This window comes from Topomyia yanbarensis, unplaced genomic scaffold, assembly GCF_030247195.1.
Source record: "Topomyia yanbarensis strain Yona2022 unplaced genomic scaffold, ASM3024719v1 HiC_scaffold_676, whole genome shotgun sequence".
Taxonomy (NCBI): Eukaryota; Metazoa; Arthropoda; class Insecta; order Diptera; family Culicidae; genus Topomyia; species Topomyia yanbarensis.
In genome coordinates, this window is record NW_026683909.1 from 3,132 (window position 1) to 17,029 (window position 13,898).

The window sequence follows — 13,898 nt, forward strand, 5'->3', positions numbered from 1 at the left end:
CGCTGTGCGAGTTGAAACTTTGCATACATGAAAATGGAAATGCGATAGGATCGAGTCGTGTACACATAACCCAAGTAACAATTTTTATAGCACACTACAAGTGCAATTTATTTTTTTTAAAAGGGACTATAAAACTTCCCATCAATTGCTACTAGGCGAACGATTAGCAATATGTGTGGGAGAAGTAGGTCGGTAGGGTGGGTTTGGATAGAATAGAATGTTGACTACGGGATGCGACGTGTGTGTTGCTTGTGAGTTTGTGAACTTGAAATTTATTTTGATGCTTGTGTGTACATTGGGTTGACGATGTGTTTCCCACGATTTATGATAATGAGCCTATTGACACACGTTTCAAATTTTCTTTTGGAAAAATCTAAGGCAATCGACTTACCAACTACGGTATGCCCGTCCCCTGTGTTTTGAATAAATAAAGAATATTCGGCACATATACTCAGGTTCGATAAATTGTGGAAAATTATTTCGAGTCAAGTAACGACTTAATGATACGCTCTGGAGTAGTTCATTTTTAGATTGACAATTTTGACAGTTATCTACTAAAAAAACGTAAAATTTTTAAACTAGAACTTGTTTTTTCAGCAGCAGGCTGAGCGGGTGTAATGTCTTACTGGAAGACCGGTTGTCCTGCAAGCTAAAATCTTTTTGCACTATTTCAGCCAAGAATAGCATGACTGGGAACCTGCTCTCATGTCGTAAGAGGCGACTTATAACATGCTTGGAGTTCCTAGGTATTGTACCGTACCGAAGATTTGACCTGAACGGACTTTAGGGTTTTGCATCACAGCCTTTATCCATTCTGTATTGAGTGAATCACTGACATATAGTCACCTTTTCTGATTCGCTATTCCCGATTGTGTACCAATGTTTAAGGTTTTTTTTGGCGGTTGTACAATAGCCGTAAAGAATTAAGTCTAATTCTACACTAAGTAACAGCATATATTAATATACCGGCTCTTCCACGCCAAGGTATAACTTTCAAAGCGTTGGTTTAAAAACCTATTTAAAATATAAACTTTCATGTAGAAAATTTATTGAATTGGCCCAAGATGAAGCTGTCAAATTGCACAAAAAGTTTTTTTTTGTGTGGCAAGCGAACTGTAGATGTGTCAAAATAAGCCAGTTTTTTTTAATTAAATCTGGAACCCTCTACCGACAAATCTACATTGACAAATACCTCCAAAAGTGACTCCTTGGGGTCTCATGAAGGTCTGACATCAGCTTTGTACTACTTTTGCTTTCTTAAACAGTGGTAAACATTTCAACACTCCAGAACTTCACTCTATCAGAACATGTACGGCCATCAGAAGCTAAAACTTCGTACTCATGGTCCTTTCTTCAAAATTATCCAGTGCAGTTCTCTGCGTCACTCATTCGAGTTGTTCTTCTCCCATCCATTCTTCTGGGTCGCCCATGGATCAAGAGCCCTTGTCGTGTTGTGTTTATTATATTTATTACGCATAATAAACATGCCGTTTGTAATTTGGCATGTAACCCAGTTATGGAAACGTGTCTGATAGGGAGAGTGGAGATGCGAACTTGTCATTAACATTTCGCAGTGAATTTTTTCACATTCATTTGGAATATCTTTTATGTCGTTAAAATTTCGCAGTGAATTTTTTCACATCCATTTGGAATATCTTTTATATTCTTTTTCGGTTGCCCGTTGAGTATGATGTACTACATACTCCCAGGTATCATAAAATTGGTTCAATATGCAATTTCAACAGGCTTGATCAATTACGGGAAACTCATGTGCAGTCAACTAAGCTAAGCCACGTACTGTCTTACTGGACTCATTTTTTTCAGTTTATCCAGTTTGAATATCTGTACTGCTCAATATACTTGAAGCACGTTTCTAAACGTATTTTAAATTAAGCAGCAAATAGAACGGTGGTACATACCAATTTAAATTTTGCAACTAAATTGTTTGAAATTATGAGACATAACACTGTACTGTGAATGATGTACCGTAAACCGGGGTGACTTTGGTCATAGGGGTGACTTTAATCACTCGAAACTTTTTTCGTTGATTGCTAATTTAGCTAGAATAGTCTACATAATCATTCAAACTTGAAATGATTTTTACTCTAAGCATATAAAATACTGATTTGTTACACTTTTTTAGTATATCGTTCGATTTTTGAGAACAAAATTTTACTTTATTTCATTTTTACGGAGATTCGTAAAGTGTCTATTTCTTATACAACAAAAAAATCCTAGATTTTAGTAAGAATAATAAATTCCAAGTTTTTTTATGTGCCCAATCGATTTTTAAGAGCTTGTTTATTTTAAAAACAATATTTTGGGAAACTAGTGCGTAATCATGTCAAATTATTTCAAGCTTAAATTCGCAATATTTTTTATATTCAATACTCCAACGTGTTAAATGGATAAAACTCTTTGTTAATTAATAAACTGCTGAAACAAAACAATTTTAGTTGTTAAAAAAACTTTTCAGATTCTTTAGATTTTATTCTAGTTGGACTCGACTTATACGAATTGTGATCACTCAAATTTTGAGAATATTGAAATACTTTAAACAATACCAATTATTTAACCAACATCTATTTAACGATGAATTTTATTTTCAGAATCAGTTTAAACAAACATTTGAATGACAAACAATGAATGTGAACATACAGGTTATCAAAGCCACCCAGGAATACGAAAATGAACTTCAAATTGTAATCAATTTTGGTAAAATAGTAGCAAGTGGAAAATTTCTGGTAATACTATCCCATCCTGTTCTTCATACATCAGTACGTCCATGGTTTAAAAATATTAAACTTAAAAAACGTGTTGCGTCTAAAAATATGTAATGATTACTTCGAAAAGTGATCAATGTCACCCCGCTTTACGTTAATTAGTTCAGTTCTAGTTCCATATTGAGACACATCAAATTACAACACTGGAGAATATGCACTAACTTCATTGTTTTAGTTTCAAACTGGATCTCGTTCAATACTAAAATTGTCAAAATTTTAGATTTGCACGGTATTAACATTATAATTTATTTAATAATTTTATTTGTTTAGCCGTCAGTCGGTTAAAAAATAAAAAAGATTGGTTAGAACTCAATATTTCCTTTGGCGAGCGTGGCCTTCCTCATCACAGCTCTCAATATGGGTTGCTAGATGGATCAGCGGAATAATGTCATTTTTTCAGTTGATCGATTAATAGCGAATAGATTATTTTTCACCGTAAGATAATTGATTAATTGAAATAATAGATTAGCAGAGAGCATTGTGTTTTACTTAGTTTTGGAATTTTGATATTGTTAAAGGACCATCAATAAATTATGTATAGTAATGTAACATGTGTATAGTATAGTAAATTGTAGCATATAGGAACAGGAGAGTAGAGTAAGGTGGGGCAAAAGTGCGCACCTAACAGTTTTCGTAAAATAACTATTGGTAGAAAAGCACTAGAAAATCGGCATGATTACAAATTAATACTCTCATCACACATCTTCAAAACGTAATACTAGATACTCTTGGTTTTGCTTGTAATCCGAGAAATAATATTTTTCTTATAAATACTCAAATGCGCACTTTTGCCCCATGGTCGGGGCAAGAGTACGCATAGCACGGGGCAAAAGTGCGTACTGATTAAATAGCCGATTTATTACCGCCCGTAAATTAAACTAATCAATTTTAGGATATCCATCCCCTCTTACTCTTCCTTCATAACTAAAAAGTACTTCTCCCTCTACCTCGGTTGATGTTGTTCAGTTTTCCATTATGTTGAAAAAACGGATGTTTCATCTTTTAGACAATGTCACCCCTCGTAACATCATTATTTTTCATAGTTGGGTGGATCACTACAAGAATTTTTGCGAATATGCCATTTATATTGGAAATACGTCTTTACTTACTTATTCATAGTTTTTTTGTTTCTTTTTTAATTACTCTGAGCTTTCGGTACTCTATATTTTTCCTCGGAACCAGTTATGCTGATGCTTTTATCCCTAAACCACTCATATCAGTCGTAATTTGACCGGTGAGCTTGCAGTTATTGAAGATGCTGGTCCCTTCTTTAAATCATGGAAGAATTAGTTCAATTTTCATATAAAAAGCTTCATTCGCGTCTTTTTATTGGGGTGGATACGCTATGCGCACTTTTACCCCACCGTCAGTTTTTTAACTTATTAAATTGTTACGAAAATTACTGAATTTTTTCATAAAATCAAATATATCCCGCAACGAACCATATATTGAAGATTTTTAGGGTACTGTAGTTTTATAGATCCTGATTTATTCAAACAGCCAATTTTTGATTCCCAAAATTAAAAAAATTACATCAAAGCAGCGAAAAATGGTCCTTCCCCCTTAATTTCAAGCCACTACATTAAAACCTTTCATGCTTATATGTGTGATTAGTTGACTTAATGATATACTAAATCCATACAGAGTTGCCAGGTTCTAGCGCTTGTGTGCTTCTAAAAGTCCTATGCGCACTTTTGCCCCACGCGCACTTTTACCCCACCTTACTCTAAGCTAGAACGTAGCATGTTTTACTGAAGACTATATACTCTCCGGACTTGAGATGAGTCGATAGTGTTAATAGATTAATATTAATTTCCGAATTATGTTGCACGCTCTTGAAAAATGCTGTTCTGTACACAAGCCTTTAATTTCTTGCCTGCGAATATGGTCTGGCGGTTCAGAGGGTAACGCGCTGGTCTCATAAACCACACGTCATATGTCCGAGCTAGAGCTAGGGCCAGGAAGAATTCTTAGTGATTAGTAAGATCGTAGCACTAGCCCAGAAATTGTACTGTACACACACTAAGAATCGACTGGGAAGTCTGTCTAAACAGAGGATCCAATCTTCGCAGGGAAATGTAGCAGTGCCAAGGTTTTGCTTAGCTAATGAATTTTTGATTCTTTCTAGAAACTAAACAGAAACAGTTTTCAAAAATCCGTCCGTTTAAATAGTCGATGATGACGTCATTCATAGAAGCGTAGCGCGATAGGTACACAAATCTGTCGTGCTGGACTAGGGAAGCGCTATCTTCTGTGTGTAAATGCGCGATATTTTGACTAGGTTGTTCATTATTTAAATTTTTAATGCCATGATATCAAAATTTTTTGGATTTATCTATTCGAATCTATTCTTAGAAGTATTTCGGGTCGATATGCGCAAAAAATTTGAAAATTTATCGTGAGATGGCTGAGTTATATGCGTTAAAAATTGGACCACTTTTCGTTACATACCATTTTTGTAGAATTTGCAACGTGCACCCCTATATCGAAAACAAAGAAGTAGTCCTACGTCAAAATGTTTTGACTATTATACTGGGTATCACAAACTAGTTCACGAATATATGAATTATATTTCATGATTTTGTGACCTATTTTACGAGCATGGTGGTTGGATAATGACTATTAAAATAGAAAAAATGAATCAGCTCACGAAATCATGAATAATATTTGATGATTTTGTGAACTACTTTACGAGCACGAATGGTAAATCGTGACTATTATACTAGGATTCATGAACAAGCTCACGAATACATGCATATTTTATAATTATGGCTATTATACTTGGTATTATGAACAAGTTCACGAATACTAATTCACGTACAGAAAATCGATTTGGTAATGACATCGCGAAAAACCGTGACTAAAGTTCACAAATCAAAAACAAATATTTCCACTAATAAAAGCGTTATGCGAGCTTTACTGAAGGGAAATTGAACATAATTGTAAAACACATGATTTTTGTTCATGGTTCTGTTTGCGTTCCAGAATTCATAGCATTTTATTCACGATTTTGGGATCAAATAAATTATCCTTTAAACAGTTTCATTTACTTGGAATAACAACATCGTGAAAATTCCAGTAAAAGCACGTAGAGGTATTCCTTCTATTAAGAGGGAAACAGAGCACATTGGTTTCTTGATTAATTGCTCAATCTCATGGTATAAAGTATTTTTGTCGCGCATAAGAAATCCACAACGCATGTTCTTTCGTGGCCACTGTACGATAAATCAAGCGAAAAACAACAATATAGGAGGCTACACTGATTTCATGATCATCGCCTATGCAACCGACCTTTTTTCAAGCGAATACTGAACGCCTGCAGAAGACGTAATTGACGTATAATGAACTCAGTATATCATAATAACTCCAAACTAGAATTTTAATCAGTTTCGTGCTACTTTTTGCCCAAATTTTTTTTTCGGATTTTTCTTTGTTCTTCAATCGCGAAAAACATTATGTATTACATCGCATCGGTACGTGTCGTTCACGCACTAGCGATATGTTGAGCACATTTGGTAATCAAACAAACAACGCTAAGTATGTATATCTGAGCGTTTCGATTCCTGACACTAGCATTCCTCTTGAAATACCGTTTGTATCTACCTGCCTAGATAACTTCAAACTTCCGCTTGGCTTCAAACATTTTCTGGCTGGCCACACCTATCGCCACTTACCGGCTAGCCTTCCATTTCAATGTCTAAAAGCTTTGATTTCCAAACGCGATCATGCAGGGCATTGATACACCATGAGATTCTATAGGAAATATGGCCTGTATTGTTAATCAACGTTCTCAAAGTGATAACTAAGAATGCGATTCTACTGTAACATTTAATTCACTTTTATTGCTCATTGCACCTCTGTGTCATCTAATTGTTTACCTGTCGCACGCTCTAGAAACCTACAAAAAACACTTATGGCTAGAGAGCTTGGAAGTTTTAATGAAATAAGGGTCTCATAATTCATCCACGACATAAACAGCGGAATTGTCCCATGGTGCATCCGTGTTTGCATTTACTGCATCGCTTCCCTTTTTGATACACCGGTCGGTCGTACAGATTACCTTCGGAGTAGTTGCACACCAAATAGTAGTGCACAAACGATAAGCTTTTCTGTCGCTTCTGGAAACGAACTAGAGCACAACCGACCTCGGTGGTGTCTGCATTAACAATTTGTGTAAAGTGGCCGATATCGAATCTGTGGGAGATTGTTGAACGATTGTAACGCGACTTTGATCGTCAATCGGTACGATATGCGACTTACGTGTGAGGACCGAAAACAAATCGATCCATGTCTCGTTGTTTGGTTAACTTGTGTTCCAAGTACCATTTTCGTATAATATCTCGCACAACGTGGGTTGTCGTGTAGTTGAATCCATGGAACCACTTCATCCCAATGCTTTGTCCGGTGTGGCGGTGTTTGACGGTATTGTGGCACTCGTCATGTGCGAAATTGCAACTTTTGGCATTGTATTCCGCCAGCTGGGACAATTCATCGCTCCAATGCTGAGGGGTGATGATTATGTTTTATTGAAACAATCATTTGATTACCTACTATGAATCCTACCAACTTCTGCATAGCACTCGCCGAAGCATAACGTCGCATCGACCCGCAAGCTAGGTGATTCCGTTTGGTATTGTGAAAGTTTAGTATAAGATTGACGTATTTGGGTGACATTTTGATCAGCATGGGTCTGCTGCAGTTACTTCCGAATTTGTGTCCGTTGCATGCCACATGACGAGTTCCGGTTGCACACAGTCCCGCTTGGCAGTAATCGAACGCTTTTTTAGACTCTGTTATGCTGATGAGCATAAGCAGTAGGGTAAAGGTTCCAAGACAATACAGCACGATATACGAACGTCGACGATCTGATTGCGCAGACATTTTAGAACTGATTGTCTGGCGACTAAACTGCATATCACGCAACTCTGCAGCGACTCGTGACACCAGAACACACTACTTTTTATCACTTAGGATGCAGTGTTTGAGCGTGGTGTCTTGTTTGCTTACGTTAGGGTGATCTAATGTATGTTAGACGCCTGCACGATTTCATTTCAATGATTTGATGATCATTGTTAAACGCAGAATAATCATTTCTATCCCTTCACCTGTCTTTATACTTTTTTTTTAATTTTTTGGGGTCCATCGGGAACATTTTTTGTTGATTAATTTGAAATAATGTAACACACTACAGCCGGTAACAGATAGCCAATTTGTCATCAACTTTGATGCGACGAGTGTCACTCTCCGTCCGTATGTCTTACTCTCTTTCTCTCCGCATACATCAGTCTACCCATCCACCACCGATAGGTGTTTAGCTCAAACAAGAGAGTTGTCAGTGAAATTTACATCACACGCATGACGCCGGTTCGCTTACTGCCTGTGCGCAGGTGATTAAAATTCAAGTTCATTGATAATTTAAAGCTGATTTTATCAATATTGACGAAGGCGTAGAGCATGTGCGAGATCTGGTGATAGCAAGTGCATTTTATGTTGCTGTAACTTGAGGTTGATGTCTGTTGGTTATCCAATCTACTAGAAGTCACTCCCATGCTTTAATATTACTAATTCTCTGAAATTAATTATCCGTCACAGAATGTATCGATCAACTAGGGTGTGGTAATTTATTACATCCTTTTTCCTCTTATCATAAATTATCTATCATGTTCGTGGTAGTTTAGAAGGTATTAATTGCAAACCAGATAAATTGTTAATGAATAAAAGTCACGCTTACAATCGATTTATGTATCTTACTTCCGAAGTATACATAGATGAACTTATACATAGCACTAAATATTCGTTTATTGTCATAGGGAACTGTGGGTAACATGCACAAGGCAGCCAGATCAAGGTAATATTTGGTGAATTCATAACAAACTTCACATTAACCGTACTTTCTCCCGATGAAAAATTATCGAATATGAAAATATGAGTTAATATCTGACGCTGATGTTATATTCGGCATGCAGAATATAAAATATATTTGGATGAAATTTTATTTATATAAATTGTGTTAAATTAAATCTTATCGCGGGCGTTTTACTGCAATAAGTAGGTGTCGTGTCGAAATGGCACAATCGGTACGGTTGTTTCGAAAAATGTCTCGGTGGGTCAGCGGGAAAAAAAATTTTTCTTCGCGGACCCCCAGTAACGACTTCACGGTCCTCTAGGGGCCCACGGACTCCAGGTTGATCACTGGGTTATTGTATTAAAATACATGCGTGTTAATATGTCGTATGACGAGCACGAGTAGTTTTGGGCAACGATTGTCGATAATATTTCCCGTAAAGATCTCTGCACATGCCTTATTGCCATTATCCAAACGTAAACGTACACGGTTACTCTTATTGTCATTCCGCAAACCAAACTCTTAAATATTCCAAATTGTTTTTGGCTGTAAAGATAGCATCGTTGATCATTATTTGGAAAAAAATATGTCTTGATCCTAGTGGTGCCATTGTGCCTTTCTCATTTATCCCCACTATAACTCAATAGCTGGTTAGGTTCAATATAATTGTAGAGATTGTAAGTAGCGGGTTACCCCACTCCTTGGGTTCTTGTTTGCCCGGCGGACCCTATTTGTCAGGGCGGCTTTGGTGCTTCAACCACAATTTCAGATTTTCGACAAACAAACACAATGAACAAAGCAAATAAATTTATCTTTGCCGTTTATTTTACCACCACTCTTCACTGCTGGTCGCTGCGTGGGCCAATGGTGGTAAGGCGATGGTTTTTTCCGACCGGCCGGGACTCCAACTCCGAATTCTGCTGGTACCAATGCTGGTTGTCGTTGATTGCTACGGCCGCGGACCTTTTCACTTATCCAGGGAGGTGAGCTTGATTCCTGTCGCCGAATTGTCTACTGGCCTTAAACAATCCCGGAAGTCACCGCAGTGAACTTCCTACGACGGACCTTTGTCCACCCTGCTTCGTTCTCGTTGGCAATTGACTGTGGACAAACTGTGTAAATTCATGCATTTAATTAGCGAGAAAACCATATGGTTCTGTGTTTTGGTGACGCAGAAGTTGTTGGAGTTGTCAAGGTGGATTTTCAGAAGTAGACAGCCATGTGTGTGTGTTAACAATCCTATCTCCCGCTAGCTGGTAGTCATTTACAGAAAAAAGATGTTTGCATGTATTTAAATATATTCATGCAAATAACTTGATTCATGGATTTAGCTCAATTGACTTTCCGATAAGCGCCAGACATGTTTCGAGGTCACCGTTCCATCAACCAGCCCCGCCTTAATGTAATGTGTGTATCAATTGGATTTTAACATTACAGTAAAACGTTCGATTCCTTCCCGGAAGGAACAAATCGACGCGTATTTAGTGTATTTAAATATTTATATGTAATGTAATGATCATAAATCATAAAATTCACTTAATCTTAAAAAGATCTTCCATACTTAACCTTCTGGCGAATGCGCTGAATTGTATGATATTAGTAGTACACATTTTGAAACTTATTTCTTAGCTTTGAAGAATCGAAAATTGTGTAGTAAGTTCCCTCTTGTAAAACTCGCTTACCGCTGCTCATCTCTTTCGGCATTTCGACGCCCTCGGTCGACCGTCTCATATCTCTTCTTCCTTTCATAGAATCCTCAATTTCCGTCGGAACTCATATATCAGACGCTCAAGGGATTCTACACGCTCGAGTAACAACTACCTGAAGAAAAAATAATATATAATATAAAGAATTTTATGAAAATCCCTAGTTCTATAATCAACTAAGGCTGTCTGACGATTCTAATGCAGAAGCTAATGTGACCATCAAGAATACGTCAGACAACTTTAATTGACCCCCTCGACACTAGTTTGGCCTTACCAAGCCGTAACATGGGTGGCGTTGTGAGAGCTGTCGAATAGGAGTTGAGACCATTTTGAAACAACATCTGATGTATATGATCGAGACACTATGTCTTGGATCTGCCAACGAGCCTTTTGCTGGTAGCAGATTGGCGATTCTACGTTGAAAACGCTCACAGATAGCGCTGGAAGCAAAGTGTTGCTGATTTGATTCTGTTCTGTCATAGTGCATATATTTTTTGTAAACATTGGTAAAAAAATAACTTTTAAACACCAAATCACCGATCAATTTGTCTATAATTGTTTATTAAAATGATGGAAAACCATCATTTTATAAGATGATGAGAAAACATCTTGCGAAAAGCGTGTAAAACATAGTGGTTTCTAATATTATTCGCAGAGCTATATGTGTGCTGTTCCGAAATGCAATTAGTTGAGCACAGTACCTGCCGCACATCATTTACCGTTCCTCCTAAGTTAAGATAAACCTTCATGAGATGGTGTAAATTCATGAAACTCTCCAGATCACGCGAGGAAAGAATATATCCGGCTAATAGGAAAGTGTCAGCTTTGTATCATACACAGCCGATCCTTCTCTCTGATAGTCATCACTGAATCTCCTACGTAGTCCAAAATATGAAGGAGTTTGACATTGGTACTGATTGGGTGTCGGTTTCGAGATGGAACTTCATTTATGGACCGATTTTTTTTAACCACAATAATACCCCGATAACAAACCGAAGAAGTGTATGAACCAAATGGTTGCAAATGGCTGTAATTTCAGAATAATTGCAAATAAAACTAAATTTCTTACTCGTTTCATTCATATTTTGGCAGTGGTAAGCTTTTTCCGAGAAGAAAATGAAGTTTTTGTTGTAAGCTACGACTCACTTGCGGGTGAAAAAAAGTAAACTGTATCACTTTGCCAGTTCATGAGCTGAATCATAGGTGTCGCATGACTAATTTTGGTTTTGCCGCAAATCGCCAATAGACAGTTTCAGTTTTCAGAAAAATTGTAGAAAATATTATTTTTAGCAAATCATTTGTAAGCACCGAATTACAGCCGTTGCTATGTTATGTGGTGTTTTTATGAGCACTCCCTTAAACATCGGTTTTTCCATGATAACTTTTGCCGCATTTATTTAACTACAAACATGGATTCTGAAATGTTTTAAATATTATGAAAATGCAAACATTTGTTGAATATTTCAAGGCGCTACTATGCGGTGAGCATATAATGGTGCCTAAACAAATATACTCTTCGGTGTGTATACACAAAATAGGTTTATTACCACCCAATACTAAATTGTCACCCTGAAGGATTATAAGATGTGTATTACATTTTTATTAAACTTGGCACGTATATACAAGCGCACGACTGCCACGAATCTGATGAGCAACATGTCGACGCTAACACACTTTAAACGAAAAATATGATATTTAATAAGCTTGTTCAACATTGGTTCAATGTTGTTTTCATGTTAACATAATTTGAAATGTTGGGTAGTGGGTGGGAGAATTTTTAGTCTGAGGGTCTGAAATCACATATCTTATTGCTGGAAGGAAGACTTGAGGGTGTTCTGAGTGGAAGGGGTGTTGTGATTGCAATTCTGGAATAGCCTGGAATTCAGGATTTTCTCGATATTCAGCAAAAGAAAATATAGAAATTGACTGTAATTTTGCGTTAAACGATGGTCTTATTGTTTTGTCTGACACTATATTAGATACAGCATGGATATAGGCTCAATCAGTGGCGGATCCAGAGAAAGAGTTCTGAGGGTCCGAACCCCTCCAAATTTATTTCACTTGTCAAATTTTAAATTAGTTTCAAGTTTAGATTAATTCAAACTCAAAATCATCCCAAATCAAATTTAAGCAACAAAACTTATATTCATTAAATAAGGTTGTTACGTACTACGAATTGAATAATATTGATTATAAAATCAAAATTTCAAACACCTCCCGTAATTTTTTCCTGGATCCGCTCCTGGGCCCAATCTATTATGAACATTTCTCATAATTAGGTCATCATAAGCATAGTAACAGGTCGATTCTGTTTATTGTTTTAGTGTTTTATTTGGGAGCAGGGAAAAGCCCGCTGGAGCTGAAATCCTTTCAATCTCGCTCTCCAGCAGGCATAAAACCTCCTCATCTTTTGTACCAACAGATCACAACCATCCATATGGTACATATAAACGATTCACTATAACTAATACAACGAGTACAATATTTACGCTTACAAACTAACACTGATATTATTATTGACATGACAGGGTATTATGGACAAACCCCTTTCCAACATCTCGGGACAAGTGAAAATCAAAGACATTAGAACAACGATTGAATAGACGACATATATTAGCAAATGGCTCATTATACCCGTAATTGGTCCTGGCATAAGGTATTCTTAAAAAGGGATGAAATCGAAGACTACGAGGTTGAATATTGAAATCTGCATATTGTAGGAGATTAGAGCAATCAATTTGTGATTGTAGCAGATCAGCAATGAAAACAGCTTTAGAGACATCTCGTCGAACGGACAGCAGGTCGAGATTAATAAGTTAGTTGACAGCGGTCCTGGTAACTTGGGAGGTTTAGTGGATCTCTCCAAGGAAGTTGACGAAGAGCAAAACGAATAAATTTGTGTTGAATAGCTTCGATGCGCTGGATATCGATTTGGTAATATGGTGCCCAAATAACAGCGCCATATTCAAGCGTTGAACGAACCAGAGCACAGTAAAGTGCCTTTAAGCAGTATATATCGTCGAAGCTCTTCGAAACACGTAATATAAACCCCAGTAACTTAGAGGCCTTGGAAATTGTATATTCTATGTGATCCTTAAAATTCATTTTAGAGTCTAGTAGAATCCCCAAGTCTTTTACGGATGACTCTCGCTTGAGAATGGTTTGCGAAATCCTGTAGTCATATTTAATTATCGTGAAAAAAATATCCAACTGTGTCTGCAGAAAACCGGTATCTTCAGCATCTTTGATTAGATGGAATAGTTTGAAGTCGGCGGCGAATGACAACTTAAAGGATTCCAATGAAAAGTTTAAATCATTTAGATAGAGTAAAAATATGAAGGGTCCAAGATGAGGTCACTTCGAATGGCATGGTTGTGCAGTCTCCAATTTTCACAGTCATGTCACGACCAGTCAGATATGACTGGATCCAAGCCAGAAGGGAACCATTGGACCCAAGCCTATCGAACTAGGCAATGGCTATCTGGTGATTTATCTTATCGAAAGTAGCAGAGAAACCGGTATATATGCTGTCAACCTGAAGTCGTGCTTGTAAGGACTTGATGA

General features: G+C 37.0%; 1 protein-coding gene across 1 annotated transcript; it reads right to left on the reverse strand.

The window, feature by feature from the left end:
- Positions 1–6,473: 6,473 nt before the first annotated feature.
- On the reverse strand, positions 6,474–7,788 carry LOC131696064 (antigen 5 like allergen Cul n 1-like). Its single transcript, XM_058984592.1, has 3 exons — positions 7,347–7,788; positions 7,044–7,285; positions 6,474–6,977 (listed from the first exon to the last, which is right to left on the reverse strand). The coding sequence occupies exons 1-3, from the start codon at positions 7,695–7,697 to the stop codon at positions 6,743–6,745; spliced, it is 828 nt and encodes a 275-aa protein (XP_058840575.1). The 5' UTR covers positions 7,698–7,788; the 3' UTR covers positions 6,474–6,742.
- Positions 7,789–13,898: the final 6,110 nt, after the last annotated feature.